The 21146-nt window shown below is 36.1% G+C and overlaps 1 protein-coding gene across 6 annotated transcripts in view; it reads right to left on the bottom strand.

Annotated features, from left to right (window-relative positions):
- The window catches only part of PTBP2 (polypyrimidine tract binding protein 2), a 48552-nt gene that overhangs the window by 23168 nt on the left and 4238 nt on the right, over positions 1-21146 (bottom strand). For 5 of the 6 annotated variants that reach the window (XM_048944891.1, XM_048944887.1, XM_048944888.1 and 2 more), the window contains exon 3: positions 11582-11657. The exons of the other annotated variant lie outside the window; for it this stretch is intronic. In XM_048944891.1, the coding sequence (XP_048800848.1) occupies positions 11582-11657 (76 nt within the window). The remainder of the gene's footprint in view (positions 1-11581; positions 11658-21146) is intronic. 6 annotated transcript variants of the gene reach the window in all.

Genomic DNA, 21146 nt, shown 5'->3' with positions numbered 1-21146 from the left:
ATGTTGGACTAGATGGTCTTTTCCAATCTTAATGATGCTACAATTCTTTAAAGATGGACTGTTCAAGGATACCACAACAGCTGTTTGTGACTGCTCATTTCCTAATCAAGATAAAAAGCACAGTATATTTTTTCCACCTCATTTTCTGTGATGTATGTTGTGTAGGAATACTAATTAAGACTCAGAATGGCTTGCATAAGAACTATAAAGTAGTCAGAGGTAAACCAGTTCTGTTTTTCACTTTGTTTTTACCTTGGAGACAGATGGCAATGGAATAAAGTAACCAGAAATACTACTAGTACAAGGCACAAAGTAGAAAAGTTACAAAGCAAATTTACTGATGCAAATACAGGAGAAACAATTAATACTAAGAAGAACCATTTTGAACCATGGGCTCATTCATAAGAAAGACCAGCTAATGACATGATGCAGTTAACAGGGAGGGAAAAGCAAGACAAGTATTTCTACTAGAACAAGGGGAAAGAAAAAAAAAAAAAAAAAAAAAAAAAAAAAAAAAAAAAAAAAATCAAAAGCACCAAGAGATAGTGTTGAATGTTTTCCAGAATTCCTTGCACAGGATTCCAATAAAATTATTAAAAAAAAAAAAAAAAAAAAAAAAAAAAGAACTCAAGCTGGTACATACGAAATAAAGAGCTAGCTGGATGGAAGAAGTTCTGCTCTGAAAAACTATGCGAGGAAATATTTACTTACTTTGGCCATAAAATAATAAAACTACTGCCTATAAATGTCACTGACGTAACATCAGAAAGAATTAAAAGCTAAAGCACAATATTGTCTTAATATACAAGGATATTAATGAATTAATGTTGAAAAATCAGAACACATTTAGATATGAGAGAAACAAGCATTAAGACTTCCTTTTCTGTATTTCTGGCCATAAAACATACAGTGTTTGATCTTTCATTTCATCTCTGGAAAGCCACTCAACAGCTACGTACTCTTCTAAAAAAAGGAATTAAAAACCCTGTGACTAGAAGAAAAATATATCTAATTATTAGGGTTCAAATTCATGGGTCAATGAGGATTTAAAAAATAAATTCATGAACAAGACTAACTTTATTTACTAACTAAAAAATTAGAAGAAATAAGAAGAAGAGGAAAAAAATCAATACCAAGCATTTATGTTAAATCCTCCAAAAGCCTCACCTTCATAAGAAACCCATGGCTGTGATTTCCAGAGGGAAGGGAATAAATAAGTTTTCAATTATCACTCGCTGTAACTACAGAGTACAGCTCAGATTTTGCATCCAGGCAAATTATTCAGACCTGATCAGTTGCATGAAAATATTTAATTCATATGTGCCTAAATTGAGAACAGTAAGTTATGCTTAGGGTATGCCTAAAATAAAATTAAGAATTTAAGCTCTTAGCTCAGTTTGCCTAAACCATGACAACTCAGTCAATATTAAAAACATAGAATGGAATCAATTCATTTTTAGAAGCCAAGAATACCCACATTTCAGTTCTGGATCCAAACAGCCAGACCAAGTAACATATTTCACTAACTTCTCAACACTTCTATCAAAACAGACTAACTCAGTCCTTTGACCAAAGCTGCAAAGAGTTCCTGTTTTGAGTAAATACAGTCGTTCCCTGTGTTTTCACTATGGGAAATGACAGGAAAGGAAAAGATCTGTGCACGGCAAATTATTTCTACCACTCTCTTATATCTTTTCCTAACAGCTGAAGTTCCTGTTGCAATTCAGTGTTTCTGCTTTCCAGGTTCTTGTACCACTGAAGATTTTGTAAGTCTTTTTCTATTTGTTCTACAAAAACCTTACAACATACAAACTGGTTAGAATTGAGGGTGTAGTATCCAACAGACATTGATTTCTAGGAGAGGATGAATGCAATAAGATCCACCTTCTTTGGCTCTGCTGCCACATCTCAAGACTACGGCTTGGTTTCATACGTGTGGAGATTTACAGAATAAATATTCACTTTCAGAAGATAAAAGGCAGATAAATATATGGAAAATAATACACGCAAAAATACACGGAGTATTACACTAAAGAATGCAAGACAAAACATGGGCAGCTACTTGAGGATCTCTGGCAATAGCGCTACATAAATGAAAGTAAGCCTGACAAAGCCACTGATTTGCTGTCGGCAGAAGCATACTTCAGACACTGAAAGCTAAGCTTGTGATAAAATTCACAAAATGAAGCCATCAAAATTTACCACAAAACATTTAATATTGGAAAAAAAGAAAATGGAAAAAAAAAAATTAGTTGTCTTGCTTTTCTTGAACACAGAAAAGAATGCTTTTTTGTAATCTTCAATTATCCAGCCAGTATAGCTTAATGCAAACTTACTACTTCAACAAGGGCAGTAACAAACTTTGCCATATATTAAACACGTATGTACGTAGACATGAGTTTTCAAAACATTTGTCAAACAACCAAATTATCTTTTGGGACAAACAATAAAGTTTCTGGCATCACATGAAGCATCTCTCCCTAATTTTATACACTGTCTTATGTATCAGGTCAAGCAATGCTTCTCAGTCAGAGACATCTTCAAATTATACCTGGGTACAGAAAACCAGTATTTAAAAACATGGAAACACAAATTGTGCAGAGCCACTGAAAGGTAAGCTACTATTAAAGCACCAATGTCATTCTCTAGCAAAATAAAAAAACCCAAGCACCGAGAAGAACATTATTCATATCATCTGTTTTCTGACACAAGACAATCTGAAAGATGCTTCTGGAAAAAGGCAAAACTGCAGAAAATTGGGAAGGGGCAATTTCAAAAGCCAGCTAATAACTACTACCAAAGAAGTGCTATTGAAGTGGAAGCTCATTGGCAAGAAGCTATTCCACCAAAAGAATAAGATCTGTTCTGTAATAGCCAGTGCACTGTTGCAAAGTCCTCTTTGGTTCTCCAGCAAGGAGAGAAAGAAAAATCCAATTTCCATGCAACATCAGTTGGCTAATCTTAAGCAGAATCTCGTTACTACAAACAGCATTCAAAATCATTATTCTCCAATCTAAGCAGGATCCTGCAGTCTAAACATAATTGACACATAAGCCACATCCCTATTGCACAGAAAACCAAGTCATGGAAATTGAAGACGTAAGAGTTGATAAAGCCTGTGAATGGGCATTATCTAAGCAATCTGCATTCTCTGACATTTATAGTTAAAAGTCCTCTTTTATTAAAACAGGACCAAAAACCTGTATGTATGTATGTATGTATGTATGTATGTATGTATGTATATATATATATATATATATATATATATATATATATATATATATATGAGGAACAAAATGAAGCTTAAGGTATACAAGTTAAGTCTACAGCATTCAATCATTCAAGTTATAAAGATTCAATGTTCACAGGCAGTTTTTTCTACAGAAAAACAAATTCTAAAGTTCAACGTAACTTCTACACAAGAACAAATAAGATTTCCTGCTGAGAAATAATTTTGGAAACATTTTAATAACATTTCATCCTAAGGAATTTTTCTTTGCACACTTCCTCCCCTACAAAGATACATATCAATACTACCTGAAATATTCTGAAGTGAAAATACAAGAGCTGGAAAATATACACATTGTTTACCTTGAAAATATACAAATCATATCCTTTGTGTGTGTAATTTTCTATAACAATAATTGTAATGAATATTTACTCTAGAAATTAAGAGCTACAGCAGTAAATATTCTTTTCTTCCTCATTCATTTTCCTCAAAGGTTCCTCCTCTCATGTTCACAATTCCTCCCAGTTCAGAAACTGTTCAGAGCAAAGACTTGGCATACAATAACTTTTAACTTGTTATTTCTTCGACATAAGGAGGAAAAAAAAAAAAGGCAAACTATAAATCCTTTTATAGCTGCAATATAAGAAACAATTGATAAACCTGATTTCTGCACAAGCCACTCTGGTTCAAAATCATCACTACACTCCAACAACCAACTACAAAAGAAAGGAATGTAAGTATTCATGCTCTTCTGGAACACTTATTTCATCCTCACCACTTCACACAGAAAAGACAGGATCCTTACTAGCAGATTTATTCATAGTTTCTGCTAACATCAACAATATTTGTTCCTCCTAAGTTGAATATATGAAACTCAATGTTAAAAAGTAGCATCAGGCATATATCTGCATAGGAAATACATGACTAAAAGAAGGCAATGCAATTATGAAAATATTTAGTTTAAAATTGCAGATTCTGACCACAATCAGGAACATTAAATATCACAGTAGTTACCTGAAAACAATCACCTGTATTAAACAACGAAAGAAAACCACGAACAAAAAAGCTGCAACACAAAGAGAGCACTACAGCTCCATTTCTGAGGTTCAGCTATGTGTCTGTACCTGGCCTGATACGGATGACAGAAGATAGAAAGAGAGGATCTTCAGTAGGATCAAGCAAGATTTGCTGCAGGAGTCAACAGCTTCCCAAAAAAGGGAAAACCAGACTCTTATTTTTCATACAGATAGCTCAGAATCCAAGCTAAAGATAAAATCTGGAATTCAGAACGCTTGAAATGAAGAAAAGAGTCCATAATGTATGCAAAAAAAGATAAAAACTACGAGAATACGATGTTCTGTAAAGCTTGCATTTTTTTAATTCTAAAATTGCAGGTTACATGTTCTGTGTTAACTCTATTGGACTTTTGTTGTTTTGAGGACCTCTGGGGAAAGAGGAGCATGTTCTCTAAGATTTTAAACTTAAAAGTATGTTATATCTTACCGTGACAGGCCACTACTGTGTTGCAGAAATCTTACTCCTTAACTGAAGCATCCCATCAGTAATAAAGCCAGAGCCTTACTCCAGATACAGGCCACAAGGCAAAGGAAAATCCTGACCGAATAGTAATGAAACTAATCCTAATCTATAGAGAATATTGCCTATCAGCAATTTGAGTTCAAATACATAACCACGGTCAGGCAGATAAAAGATTATCTATACTGCTTTTAATTAAGAACTAGAACAAGCACATCTGCATCCAGTCTGCAGCTGTTTCAAAATCCACTGATCATGTTTTCTAACTATAATACAGTTATAATGTGGCATATTGGCTGTCCAAAGTTGCACAGGACCATCCAAAACAAATGTCAATCACTCTTGCCCTTAAGAAATATAAAAATAATATGGCTAGTGTGCAATGCAACTGAAACGAAATAAAAACAAGTTATGGCATAATGATAAAGACAAATTAACTGAATTAATAATAATAGCTGTATTCTCACTCTCGCATCTGGAGATGTGGTTCCAGTTTGTCATCAGTGGTTGTTTTTTTCTTTGCTGTTTACCTCCCAAAGTTTCTTAATTTACAGAAAGACAGTGTTCAAACATCCTGAGCATTAAAATTTAGGCTGTCCACACACAAATGCCCACATGAGTCTGCTCCAACAGTAACACCCCCTCTTTTGCTATGTTGGTGATATGGCAGTAGAGGTTAAATCATCCAACCAATATTCCAGCACATTTTGTTGCTGCACGACACATGGCAGCAGAGAGGCACTCTGACAAAACTGCATCAACCATGGAAATGTGCTACTGAATTCCTCCATGGAAAAAAAAAAAAAAAAATTGGCATCCACTCACATTCCTAAATGCTTGCTGAACTTTTATGGAGAGCAAACAGTGGATGTCAGCACAGTGAGGTGGTCAGTGGTGCATTTCAGCAGTGGTGACATAGACAATAGGTAAACTCCACTGGCACAGGTTTTTACAAGTGCAGCACACAGGCTATTGTTCACCACTGCTGAGAATTCGTAGCTAATGATGGTGGTGACTATGCTGAAAAGTAGTGTTTTGTACCTGAGAATTTGCTCAATCAAATAGTGTTACTGTGCTCTTCGTTTCTTTTGTAGTTTCCATGCAACTAAATAGGAGGAACTACTTTAAGAGTGACCTATGTAAATTTTAGTCTATTATGACACTTTACAATCATGAGTGTGTGCCAAAGTGGCCAAAAAGGCCAATGGCACCCTGGCTTATATCAAAAACAGTGCAGTCAGGAGGGCTAGAAAAGTGACCATATCATAGAATCATGGAAAGAATTGCCTGGATTGAAAAGTACATCAAAGATCATGTAGTTTCAACCCTCCTGCCACAGGCAGGGTCACCAACCACCAGACCAGCCTGCCCAGAGCCACATCCAGCCTGCCCTTGAATGCTTCTAGGGATGGGGCATCCACAACCTCTTTGGGCAACCTGTTCCAGTGCATCACCACCCTCTGTGTGAAAAACTTCCACCAAATATGTAACCTAAACTTCCCGTCTTAGTTTAAAACCATTCCCCCTTGTTCTATCACTATCAACCCATGTAAACAGTTATTTCTTCTCCTGTTTATACGCTCCTTTCAAATCCTGGAAGGCCACAATGAGGTTTCCCCAGAGCCTTCTCTTCTCCAAACTAAACAAGCCCAGTTCCCTCAACTTTTCTTCACAGGAGAGGTGCTCCAGCCCTCTGATCATCTTAGTGGCCCTCCTCTGGACCAGTCCCAAGAGTTCTGAGTCCTTCTTGTGCTGGGGGCCCCAGGCCTGGATGCAGTAGTCCAGAGGGGCCTCATAAGAGCTGAGTATAAGGGGACAATCTCCTCCCTCTCTCATCTCTAGAGGCTTTCAAGAAAAGGGTAGATGCAGCACTGAGGAACATGGCTTAGTGGGCATGCTGGTGATGGGTTAATGGTTGGACTAGACGATCTTAGTGGTATTTCTAATCATAAATGATTTTGTGAATTATACTAAATTTGAAAATTCAGAGGTAAATTACTTGTGCTCAGGTTAGTGTTAACTAAAAACCAACTTCACTTAATGTGCTATCAAAATCAGAACATCTATGTTAATACTGTAAGTTAAACAGGGCACTGAGAACACTGGTATCTTGCATGCCTTAGCACTAAGTTTTCTGTGAATACAATGAATTACCTATAAAAGTTGCTGCTAACCTTCCCTACTAATGAAGTAAAAAAAGAGATGAGGATTAATACTGCCATTTAAAGCCAGAGGAGCTTGGTGAGCTCCACTGCAAAACAATTTTTGAAATATTTTTACTGAGTTAAAACACACAAACACAAATAATGAAAGTGACAGTGGCTACAGTATAAAAATACAATTTTCTTTGTCAATCTTTCGTCTTTGATAACTTTCATAGAACTTTCTTCAACTTTTGCTTTTATCTATATCCCTTCAAATTTTTTTTCTTTTGTGGATTTCAGAAATACAGTTCAGGGCATGAGCACCTTCATATACACAGCTGTTCCTAGAACTTCCATTGAGTAGTCCTTCACCTGAAAGAAAGAAGTCACACAAGAAGTTTGGCATAAAAGTAACCCCTCATAAAGGAAATAACCTTTGTAGTTCTTCAGAAAAAGGGACTTGATTCTCTTAGAAGTTGAAAAATAGAGTCTAGTGTCAAGATATTCATTATATATCTAGGCTTCAGCTCTTGTTTCTCAGAATCCTGCTATCAAACTGTCCTTCGAGTCATTGGCAGCTGTGTTCATGAGGAAACAAATTCACAGTTCTCACGGCAAGGTAATTTATGCTCTTCTAGGATATGAGAGATGAGCATGATTATGATATGAAGAAAGAATGGACTTGGACAGCATTTTCAAAAAATCTGAAAGAAAATACTAATAGTGCAAGGCTGTGACTCTGCAAATTCAACATATCTTTGTCAGCTGATGATAAAATGCATAGTCAAATATAACTTTAAAAAAAACAAACACAAAAAACAGATATTTGTTGACCCAGAATCTTACAAGGTCTTTTTCCTAGCAATAATCTATGATGGGATTCTACCCTCAGATGATTACAGAATGATGTTCTTTCATGTTGCTCATAAAGTTCTTCTACAGTAAAAAAAAAAAAAATATTGTATACTTTACAATAGACATGTTTAAATGAAATTCATCACGGCTAAGAACAGTCATCAACTGTAGATGCAAGGGGTCAGAAGTAAACAGTAAGAAAATTGCACAGCATCATGCACAAATATCCAAGTTTGTCTTCTTTTCGAGGCAGTTCTTTTACTGGAGATACACAAGTACTTAAGTTAGTAACTTGCAGTAAATCATAATATAACATACTCCCAACTTCCCTTTATCTATACAGTCTTGAAGATGGGTAACGATGATCAAGCTGTTAAGAAATTGTTCAAGAATCACAACTCCTATTTTCAGCAATTTCTTTGGTCTAATATGGTCAGCTTTCCTTAATTTCATACCATTTATCAAATTATCAGTGGTTCAAATTATCAAATAAATACTTATACAACAATTATTCAAATGCAAAACCAATGCCTATCCAGCAATTTTGCAAGGCTTTTTTTTTTTTTAAATAAAAGAGGAAAAGAATTCATACACAAGACCCTGCAAAGGAGAAAGAAGGTACACATCTTTCATGCCTTTAAGGAAGAATTAGCACAAGAATACACTTCAGAGCATTACACTACAGTATTCTATCTGAAAAAGAAATGAATATTACAAAAATTTTCATGAGACTATTACTGTGATAAAAGAGTAAGACAACTATTTTTAAAAAACTTAGGTTTAACCTCATCTCTAAACACAGAGCCATTAAAGATAGTTCAATTAGACAGTACGTGTCAACTTCCATAAATAGGTCTTTTTAAAAAAATGAGTTTTTAAAAACACTGCTTAACAGTAACAGGTCTGAGGCAAACTGTTTTATAAGAAGTTTGATATATTTTTGCAGAATGGATTTCAAAAGAAACAAGGAAACAATTTTCAAGGTTTTCTTCTAAATTTGGGCCTGTTAGAGCAGCGCTGGTCACAACTGGATTTTCTGGATTGTATACTTTTACCAACAAAGCTCAAAGCACAATATCTGTTCATAAAATATCAGGAATCTTACGTTGAAAAGATGAATGACTAAACCAGAGTAGGTTTCTATGTATTGAAAAAAAAAAAAAAAAAAAAAAAACAAACCAATGAACACGGTTCATGAAATGACACCAAACTTCAAGAAGGCATTAAAGAGTTACAGAGTAGGTCAGTTTCTATGAAATGCCTGCTTTACCAAGACCTTAAGCAATGACTACAGATTCCCTGAATAGGCCCTGAAAAGCTACAATGGCTCAGCTACAGCTGATAAATCCTTTTCACTGAAGTTTTAAATTCATCTACAGGAAAAAAATAAACAGTGCTGAAGCAAAAGGAAGGCATTGGTTTGGACATAAAGAATGTTTCGATTCATCTGGCTTCAGGAAACAGGTACAAAAAATTAACACACCAGTTTCTATTTCGGACCCAATCATTTCTGCATCTCTAATCTGAAATTGTTAAAGGAACCTGTGCAAAACTGGAAAATGTACCTTCCAGGTTCCTGATAAACAAGACAGATACAAGAACATATGCACATAGGAATAATACTGAAATGCTGATTTAACCTGCTCTACAGATTTTGTATGCTATTTAACAAAGGCAGGCAGAACAGAAGCTTGAATGCAATCTCAAGAAAATGCATGAAAACAAAACCAAGAAAACTTTGACAAACCAGGACTCCTTCCCACACACGTCTGTACAGAATGATTCGAATTAAAACACTGCATTTGTGATCGTGGGGTTTTTTTTGTTTCTTTTTGTTGTTGTTTTTTCCCCTGGGTATTCTTCCAGAATAACTCCTTTATACCTAATTAGTATGAAAATTTGTTACAAACAACAGATACTACAGGAACTTATCTCACACCACCGCCAGCTGATAATGAGATCTTTTCTTGGAAACCATTTATGGTTCTGGATGCCTAGAAACCTAACTGTCTCTTTGGAGCTAAAGAAAAAAGAAAAAAAAAAAGAGAGAGAGAGAGGAACAAAACCAAGATGGAGGGCAGGAGAATTTGCATTCATTAAACACAAACTCCTCCATTCACATTATGGAACCAAAGCCATTTTTCCCCAAAGAACTCTCAGATGAGACAAACTCAGACTTCAAGTTTTAGGGCTTCTTAGAAAAGCTTCTCTAAATTTTCTTCTGAAAGCCCAAACATGTAATTCTTTTCTTTTTTTACCCTTTCAGCTTTTCTTTTTTTTTTTTTTTCTTTTGATAAGTAAACTTCCATTTAGCTTTCCTGATTTTCAAGTTTCTCATTTCAAAATGTTCAGGAAAAACCAACTTGTCCTGTAAACACTGACATTTCACCCCCACACTCAACGCTCAAACCCAAATGCACCCTCCACCCAACTCTAACTCCCTTTAATTGTGGTTTCTCATTTATGAAAAACAAATTGCTGAAGCAGTATGATCTTGGACTGCTGAGGATATCAAGAAAATGGAAATGAGAAGATGTACCTGTTTCAGAAATAGAAGAAAGGACAAAAAGCAGAGGAGATAAATAAGCATTCCAGGGGCTCTAAAATGACCACAAATACATTATTTTTCCTCTTCTGACAACCCACTCATTTTCCCTATACTGTACATGATCTAGAAATTGCACAGTCATATTACCAATCTCTATGCTGCTCCAATGGAAAGCAGCTCTTCTTAGCAATACACTTTAGTGCTGTAGCAGCTATCTCGCAAGAGTATGAACACTCCAGCACCAAGCAGGGCAGAAACACAAGCAGTTGCATGTTTTTTTCTTGTTTATACTAGGAATGCAGGAAGAGAACATCCACTCTGGCAACATCTGCCATCTGCCATCACAGCATATTAAATATGTCATGAAACTGTATCCAGAATCCTAATCTTTGTTTACTTTACTTTTAATATAGTAGTAAATCTGGAACTAATACTGCACTGCTCAACAAGTAAATACAGATGGGAAAATATATATATATATAGCACATGGAAGCTGTGAACCAAGCAACCATTTGGAAAGACCAAGTAACACCGATACCATGAACTAATTCCTCCACATTTCAGAGAAAAAAAGAAAAGTTACATGTTCTCAGAGAGAAAAAGCAAGACTGTGAGGAGAACTCTCACAAGGAACTCAAAGAAAGTGTGAATGTCAGGACCATACACTGCAATGAAAGGCATTTTATTATGTGCTAATTCCTTAAAAGCCTTTCTATCTAGTAACATCATAGTGGTTAAAGAACAACCTAACGTTGAGATTTTAGTAACACTGCCATCTCAGACTGAAGAAGCAAAGTGAAGTTCACTGCTTTTGCAGTCTAAATGAGAGCAGACCAAATTCTCTTTTCTTGAATGCATTACAGGGCAGCATAATTCCCGTAATTACACACATTCCCGTAATGCCCAGGCTCACAGAAGCTACATGTGAAAAAACAGAAGTCATAATGAGTTGTTATCTGTTTACCCTTAACTGGTAGTTCTGATTCCTTACTTTGAAAGCAGCAGTACAAGACAAGTGTAATTTTTCATTCTGTCATCCACCATTGGTGTACTGTACAGACATCTGAAAGTTGCTCTTTGTTTCATGGGATTACCTTTCTCAGGTTCCTGAGGATTTTGACTATATGTAAAGTCACTACAGTGTAATGCATGCCAACACTTTATCCCTCTATAGCACAATGGATTCTCGTTTCAGCGTTCTCCCCTTGTAAACAGGAAATGAGTCCAAAAATAAATGATAGATTTCTCCTTTGAAAGGGCATCACTTACCAGTAACTACCATGCTGCTCATGTTAGAGTTCGGGCTATTGAGTACACTGCCTGAAAGAAGTTCGTCAGATCCTCTCTAAAAAGAAAGAGACAGTAAGAGATTTTTTTCCTCTATTTTGTGATTTTTAAAGATGATATTAAAAACGTCAGTTTGACAGGGAAAACCTTTAGAACTTAAGCAAGCATAACCAAACCTATTCAGATTTGGCAGACTTTCTCATTTCAGACAAGTGCAACCACTTGAAGTCTACATAAAGCAGTATATTTACAAGGCAAACTTTGCAATGAGAGCAGCTTAAGCACAATTGTTTTACCCACCGCCAAAATGCAGCCACCTTAAGACACAATAAGAAGTCCTGAGCAATAATTTTGTTCAGCACTTCAAATTAAAACATTATAATTAATTGTTTACTTTACTTCCATAAAATATAGTTAGTTATTTTAATATTTCACGTTAAATTAAAATATTATATCCAGATTAAACTACAAGGGAAATCTGCACAAATAGAAATGGTGAGTTCAGCTCAATTCTAACATTCCTATTTGGGAAAAAAAAAAAAAAAAAAAAAAAAAAGAAAAGACTTGTCTTCAGAGAATACTATCACTATTCAATCTGGGGGCATCCATTTGTCCTGAAAACCTAGGGCAGAAGGTAGCACCTACAGGTGGCAACTGTAACTCCTAAAATATGACAATTATCAACTTAATGATCTTTTTGAATAGTAGTAGGCTGCAAAACAATCAAAGTAGGATGTATATGGAAAACTCATAAAATAACCTTTTCCTTAAATTATTTACAAGACAAATACTTGGCAAAGCTGAAGAGGCATTTGCTTCTTTCTCCCCTACTGTTTTTCCCCATTTTTCTTTTTTTTTTCTTCTTGTCCTACTCCAGTAAGTTTTTATCACACACACACAAAATTATCTTCCACTTAAGAAAAAGAAATTACTAAAAAGAAATAAACTTGACAACCTTTAAACATTTTTAATTAGATCTTTTCCCACTTCCAAAGTACTTCCTCAACAGCCCTAACACCAATCCATGTCACCACTAAAATGCACAGGAGGAAAGAAACCAATTGCAGCTCATCTCTTTAAAAGTGAAAGCTTCTCATTTAGTTATGGGCACTACAACAGAATCTCCATGCTAGGCAGAAAATATCCTGAAAGTACCTCAAAACCGAATTCTAAATTAACCTGAGAATATTGTCTTCCTATGCCGCATAGCTGTAAGATGCATAAAATCAAACCTTTATCATTGTACCACAGTGTTCTATGTGCATATATACACATAAAATGGCACCTGACATCCAGAGGTCTTAAGTACTACGTATGTATACACAGATAATAAAGATGCAACTTTTAGCATCAGCTCTGTAGTATCTTTATACAGCTTATGGAAGACTCTTAACCAAAAAAAAAAAAAATGCGCCCATCACATCACCAACTGACTTCCTTTGAAAATAAATAATGGCTAATACTAAGAGTCCTTCTTGTTCTCAGTGCAAAGGCATATATGCAATCAGATACAATTACGGAAAAATGTAGCTGGACGTGACAAAGACGTATGCCAGAAAAGTTACGGAAACTCTTTTTCAGCCTATACTGCTCCATACTGTTAGTATCATACACTAAAAATCAGCACAAATGGCTACATAAACATTCTTTCTCTCTAATGGCCTATTTCTCTAGTATTTACACAGATAAAGTACCTTGAAGGTCACGATTGCCAACGCTGCTGCTCACTCAGTAATACAACAGTTATTTCTGCTCACAGTTACTCATCCAGCCTTGCTCAAAAGCCTCATCTCTAGGCTGGACAGCTCGATGCAATAGGCAGAGGCAGCAGAGACAGAATCCATTCAGAGTTTGGCAAATTAAATTAATTCAGTGGTAGATTTGGTTTTCCTTAATAGGCCAGTCATCAATTTGCAACACTACAACAGATGCTACACCAAGAGCTGAAACACCCTCAGTACTGATGAATGAATGCTCTTCCCAAACCCTACAGAACCTCACAAATCTGAAATCTAGAATTTATTCCAACTGTCTTCAGCTTCAAAAAGTTGCCTAAATGAGCAACTTCAGACCTGCAGACTGTAAAAATGACTACATAAACTTCTGCCTCCTAAGAAACATGTTACAAAAGCCTGATACATTTCTTAACTCATAGCAGAAAAAAAATCCAAAATCAACACCAAGCTAAACAGTCAGAGTGGTTACTCAGTTGTGTTTTAGGAGCAATTTTAAAAGTTCTCTTTCCGTTCTGAAACACATTTAACACCTCAGATAACATTTACATAGCCTGTTACAAGATTTTGTCATTATACTTGAAATTTCAAGTTACGATTTTGTTTCAGAAGAACATGCAAGTTATATGTAACTTAAAAAACAGCTATGCAGCAAAAGTAGTCACCTTCTACTTGAAAACAGAGTAATTACAGAAATCAAAAGCAGTTAGCTGGCTGTTAATTGCTATTTACTTCAAAAAGGTCTCATAAGATGACAGCTGTTTTACAAAGCAATTTAATATAAGCATTTCAATTAAGTCAACTGACACTGCTATAATGACATAAGCACCTACAAAATAATGACAGAGGCCAACTTTTTTTTTTTTTTTTTTTTTTGAACACCCATTCAGCAAAGGTAGGATTTTATTCAACTTATGGGTTTGGACCAGTTTTCATGTGTTTTTTCTTTAACAGAGAGATAGGCCAAAAAGGACTTGTACTCTACTTCAAGGGCAAAACTTCTACCACTTGTACATGCATTTCAGAATTACAGCTCACTTCCCAAGTATCTCGTGCACACAGTAGCCTTATTCTCAAGCACGCCACTTCCAATAGTCAAATCATCCAACGCGAATAAACCGTCAAGTTCAGGTCAATTCTATTGAATGTTTCAGAAACAAGGAAAACAAGCTCACATCTTTGAACAATGTGGTGAATCAAATTCAATAAAGAATGGAAGATTCAAGAGCAATATTCACTTAGCTCTCTTCCCCATCTTTGTAAGCTGCTGTGCATCAAGCTACTTCAAGACGGAAGATCACAAACACTGACCAACAGAAAAGTCCAAATTTAAGTTTAAAAATAAAATTAAATAAGCCAAACAAATTGAAGCCACCACATCAAATTCCCTCCCAACCATAGGCTGCAAAGGAAATTTCTTACAATAGCAACATGAGAGAAACTACTTGAGTATTCATTTTAGCACAAGGGAAAGATTGCAAAGGACAGAAGAAGTACAAACTGTGATTGTACACTATTCAAAGGTCGCAGCCAGTGCTCAGGAGCAGAAGTTTTCAATGCCACATCTGTATTCCTACCAATGTCAAGAAAAACATTAAGCAGTACTGGTCTTATGTACAACCTAAAACACTAACTATGCCATAGATGTTCATGGACAAACATTCTGAATTCAACATCTGCCAAAGTACTGTAGCAAAGTAAATCAGGGAATCATCAAATTAACTTCTTATAGTCAGCAAACTTTAGATTTCTTGCAGAACCAAAGCCCTTTCAAGGAGTGCAACATTATCATATCCTGCCCACTGTCACTGAGTACTTCTAACAGCACAGTGTGGCAACAGCATGTTAACCTATGGTTCTAACCAACCAATGGAAACTATGCAAAACTGACATTTTCAGAAAAAGACAAATAAGTTGTCAACTCCAGACTCTGAATATGTATTTCAAAGGAACTTAAATACACATATATAGAAATTTTTCCATACTTTAAACTGAAGAGAGCATTTCTATATTTCAGTTAATTTGTAAGGAAATCTCTCAGTAAATACAGTTGTATATACTTCGGCTCTTCCACAATTCAAATGAACAATTACATTAAGTAACTAGCTTAGCAAATGAATCTTCTAGCTCCCTGCTTTAGCAGTCACCGTAAACTCAGAATCCCTCACTACTGGAATTAAATTTATGTAGCTGGATTCCAGATTCCAACCCCTCCACTCCCCCACAACAGATTACTTGAGACTTCATGCTATCACAAGTTATATTAAGTACCTATGCCATTTCAGGAAGTTGTCACAGTCACACCATCTTTCCAGGCTAATAAAAAAACCACTATTTACAAGTCCTTACCAAGGATTTTCCTCACACTGCAGACAGGAGTTAAGTATTTCAAAAATGCCCAGACCTTACTACAGCTACAACCACCATCCTTTAAAAAAAGGCTACTAAACCACAAAAAAAAGATACCAAACTTTTCAATTTTGGCTTGAGAACCACCAGAGAGGTTTAGTCTTTCAAACACCAGAGTATTTTTGACAACTGTTTATAGAAGAGAAACACTATCAGCTCTTTTTCCAGTAATCCAAGGCTACGAAGGCTCCTGTAAGAAGTTACAGCTGCACATAACATGACAAACTCTGAATTTACCAGCAGTGTGTGAACATGCAGGTCTCTTCTAACACTACACAAACACTGAACTGATAATACTAGAAACAATAAGCAAATAAACTAACTGCATTTTAAGATGCCATCAGCATCAGCTAAAATCATTTTTTGACATCCATTAGAAAACATAAAAAAGATACCGAAAAATACTGCTTCATTAAATTCTCTGATTCCTAATACACAACATGCAGATGTTCCAAACCTCTCCCAACGACAGGATGATTTCCTGCCCCCCATCCCTCCCCTCCATGAGGGAACAAAAGAGAACCTGAGCTGCACAGGAATATACCAACAGCTCTGGCAAGCCAGGAGACAGCTCACGATTTAAAGAATTCTAACAGCACTGTAAAATATTTCATTTCTAACAATATCTGGGAACGATTTAAAAGCAAGAGCCAGAAATCTGGCAGTATGGGAGACTGTAATGAGAATTCTAACGTAGACAGCAACATCCCTCTCCAAGACACACACATGCAAGCCAACTACTTCAGCATCCAGCAGCTGAATTAACTTTGGGGCATGGATGCTAGAAAGGACAGGGCAACACACTTTAAACACCCAAATATGGTGCTCTTCTTTTTCTTCCCCCCATTTTATACGTGATGGAACAGAATGTAATGAATGCCTTATTTTAATAGGATACATTTCTAATGCAACACTGCATAAATACACAACATAAATACTGTTGGTGAAAAGGAAATACCTGACCTGCCATACTCTCTGACTTTGCACACCGCTATCAAAACACATACACCAAATTTCCTAATGAAGAGACTGCTACACCTCTCACATATACAGGAACACAGAAGACTCAGTCAGGACAGGCCAAACCAAGTCAATACATAAAATCTAAAAGAAATTTGCTGCTGTTTCATGGTATTCTATAAAGCACGTAATTTCAATTATAAGCTTATTATCTCTTCATCAGAACCCTATATATATGGAGTATGTCTTCATGACTGCTTCAGAATCCTATTACATCACTTGGCCTTAAATTCCCTGTGAAGTAACAGGATAAAATATGTTTGCCTTCCCATACTTTATCCTCTGTATTCTTTTTCTCCCTATTTCAATCCTTTTCCATGCTGTAAACAATATATGGTTGGCTGGGGACATCTCCTAACAATTAACTGAAATAATGAGTCCACAAATATTAAAGTAAGGATCTATCTAGGAAAAAGTTTGCTTTTTGTCTTTCAACTATAAGCCCAACACATACCACAGAATTCCCAGAAACTGAGCATGCACAAGGGAATGTGAAGCCTTTAAAACTGAAAGGAGACAAGTCTCCACTCCTGTGAAAAGCCTCCAGACTCTCAATCAAAACAATGTGAAAAAAGAGCCAAAGTTCTCAAAGCATCTGAGATCAAGATGGGCATGCTTCACCAGGACACTGAAGTGCTAAGAGCCTTCACTTAAACCATGCCACTCAGCTTCTTTTAAAAACTCAAACTTTGAAACCATAATGAAAGACTTCAGTCAGAAATCTAGCCAAAGACAAGTCAACACTTCAAATGCCCTGGATGAAGTACAAAGATCATTTATTCCAGTATGTCAGACTTATTATTCTGCTTTCACCAGCACAGAAACAGTTACTCTGAAGCAGATGTACATAACTGGGAGAAAACTGGAACAGGCAATAATAGCTCACTCAGGAGATACCGTTTGGATATGCTCTTACCTTATCGGTCAGAATAATACGATGGCGTCTAGAAGTGTTATTCTGTAGCAGTTTCTACAACCCTAAAAGAGCCATCAGAAACCTATTTCCTACTTGACCACCTGCTATACTTGTAACAATGAATGGAAAGTTCCAGTGCTACTGTAAAATCTTTAATGCAATAATTACATTAGGTATTCAAGGAAGAACTGAATCTATGAAAACCTAAAAACAGCTGTATGTATTTACAGCTTAATAAAAGGCACAGCACATAAGCCTGAAATCAAACATTGGTCCCCATCGTAGGTTGTAAAAACACAATCTCATTAAAACCAACACCACAACCAAAAGCAACAGTCCTATCTTCTCCTTGGCCCTAAGCAGTTTGTTTCTATTGCCCATCTCAAGACACATAAAATCTATGTTGCTACAAAAGCTCATGCAGTCATGTCAGATTTGCACCGATGCACTAAAGAAGACGTAAGTCATAACCATGTCAGCTCAGTTTCAACCTGGTTAAGTTCCCAAGAAAGGTTTGTGAAATGATAATTCAAACATTTGTGCCTTAGGTATCACAGAGGCAGGAAAAACTGGAATGCAGCTTCAATTGCCTGTGAAAACAGATCTCAGAGTTCTAAGAAACTGGAAAGGCATCCTAATGCTGACATTCATCGAGCTCTTCAGATTGGGCATATGATCACATTTCTCTTCCCGCAGTCCTCTCAATTAATACATAAGTCTAGGTGTTCTCTTACAAAGGAAAAGTGACTTCCAATTTGCAACAGACAACAGAAATTTCCTGTAAGCATTCACAGTATAAATTTTCAATACTTTTATTCTCTCTCCACTTTCAGCTTTCTCTTTTCTTTTTTAATTGACATAGTACCCAATCATTTTGTCACCTTAAGAAAAAAAGTTACAGAAATAAAAAGGAGGAATTGTAGCAGACTTAGACCTGAGAAAAAAATATGAAAGCCACCTTCAACAGGGTCCATTTTAACATCTTTCATAAACAGGTGTCTTTCATTGTATTGTTTCAGTCGCTTTTGCCATCAAGGACATACTTTACATACTCCTGCTGAAGAAATAAATCCACACATCATTCCCACTTCACTGTTAGAATGTTCAGAATATTTTTCCTTACTAGCGCTGCTGTAACAAAATATTGCTGAATACAGTTGTAATCATTATCCCAGCTAACACAGTTTCTCCAATTCACAGGCAAACAGCTTTTGTACCACTGCCCCTAGCAGAAACTTGGGCTAACCTACTAACAGCCCAATTAGTATGAAAAACACTCCAGTATTTTACAAAAAATAAAGCAGATCATCACATGGCATTTGTCCATATAAGTGAATCCATTTCCCACGCTTCCATTGCCCTCCTCTTATTTAAGAATGATGACCATCATGGTGAAACAGTACATCATGGGGAAAAAAAGAAACAGAAGGAAAAAATCTACTAAAATACATTTTCTCTTTTCCTAAAGGGAGGCTAAACTTATCTATTGTTAACTTGCTAGAATTCCTAATAGATTACTTCTGTGCTTCCTTTTTAAAGTATATTACAAACAGCTTAAATAAAAAGTTACAATATGACCAAATATGTTTCCACCATAATGAAGCTCTCCATTATTAGTAGCAAAAAAACAGCCAGTTTTCTATCATTTCCTAGGAAAATCTCTCAGAATTTGAGTTTAAAAAAAAAAAAAAAAAAAAAAAACACTGAATACTGCTTAGGGAGTACTTACAAACACTGTTTCTCAGTGCTCTCTTATTTCTCTCCTTCAACTTTGTGCTGGTTTTAGCTACTGCCTTTCCTCCACAGTGTTAAATTTCAGCAATCAGGGAAAAGAGGACCTTTGTGATAGACCACTTGTCAGAAAGCTAACAGAAAGCACTAGTATGCTATGTTCTAACATCTCCCACCCAACCCTAACATTACCAACTAAAATCCCAATGAATTTCCTCTTTTCTTAAGCCTTCTAAAAAAGTTGATGCTCTCACTCTTGGGAAAAAATCCTTCTCCCAGATCTTCAAAACAAATCTGTATTTACAGTAATACATGAGCTTTCTTTTCCTAGATATAACCTGGGCTGTTCACATTTGGCAGCTGAAGCTCTGCTCTCGGCCAGACTGTAACCCAAAGCAGCTCCACAGTGTTACAAATTCCCAAATGCTGTGTACCAAGTACACGTATTAGAAGAACAAACAAAGAAAGAAAACCCTCGCCCCACCACTTTTTCTGCTCATCAGGTAGAATGTCATAAGCAAACTGACTGCAGCCGTCCTGAAACGTGCAATGCACATCCCCAAATGAGTCACTCAATTGCTCAGGCCACATTCACTGCACAGCTACTTGTGCCAATCGGGAGAAAGATGATACATTAAGCTGAAGTGGCCCACGCTTACAAAGAGAACTATCAATATCAACTAGCAGCTCACTGTATAACTATACAGTTATTCCCTGCATCTCTGGGAGGTATATTCTTTACATCACAGCTTCTGTATCTCTGAAGATTTTCATTATTTCTCCACAGAAAAGACAGATTATATACTTCCTATATTCACTGTGTCTAAAGGCCTCCACCACTCCAAGTACCAAGTAAGTTTACTTGGCCAGATCAAACTGTTATAACTGTAAGGAGAACACAAGACAGCAATTCTAACTACAGCTGTTGGATCCAGATGTCAAAATGCCAAAACTGACAATCCTCACTGACTACAGACATAAGATGCTAACTTGTCTCTGAAACTCCCTGAAATTTAGAATGCCATTTTGTTTTAAATACTATGGGCCACACATAATAAAAAACAGAGCAACTAAAATGTACAGTCAGAAAAAAACATTTTATACAACATGGCAATTTTCAAAAGCGTGCACAAACAAATCCATAAACTTAAGATGTACAGAATTTCTTCAAGAAATGGAAACCTGAAGAAGGAACATTCGACACAGTATTACTGTCGCTACTGGAAGCCTCAAATCTGTTGTTCTACTCGAAAAACTTTGTACAACTGTTTATAAACAGTGGGAGTTCACAAAGTAACACCTGACACAGAGTTAAAACTCAGTATTTTCATATTGCTACCTAAATTGTACTGAAAGGGGTGTACGTTGTGCAAAAGCACGCCGTGAATTCCAAGTCAGCCAAACAAGACACTACATATCAAATAAAGTATGAATTACTTAACATTATGGTCACAAGTCATCTGCATTTTGACATATCCTAATTCTTCCACAAAATAAGCAGACTGCTTCTCTGACAGATATTAGCCGGGAAGTATGTTCTCATTACACATTTGATTTTAGACAGAACACCACATTTACAACACGCAAACCAAGCTTTCAAATAACATTCATCATTTCTCCACTCCTTCATTTTGTGCTAAATGCTTTCCTCAGCTTTTGGTATTAATTTCTTCTGACTCAGCACACAAATAAAATAAAGATGGAACACTCAAGAGTTGGTTGAACAAAAATGCTTTAA

The sequence above is a fragment of the Lagopus muta genome, chromosome 5 (assembly GCF_023343835.1).
Source record: "Lagopus muta isolate bLagMut1 chromosome 5, bLagMut1 primary, whole genome shotgun sequence".
Lineage (NCBI taxonomy): Eukaryota > Metazoa > Chordata > Aves > Galliformes > Phasianidae > Lagopus > Lagopus muta.
Note: the sequence above shows the minus strand (reverse complement) of the source record. Positions and strands in the feature narration are given on the sequence as shown.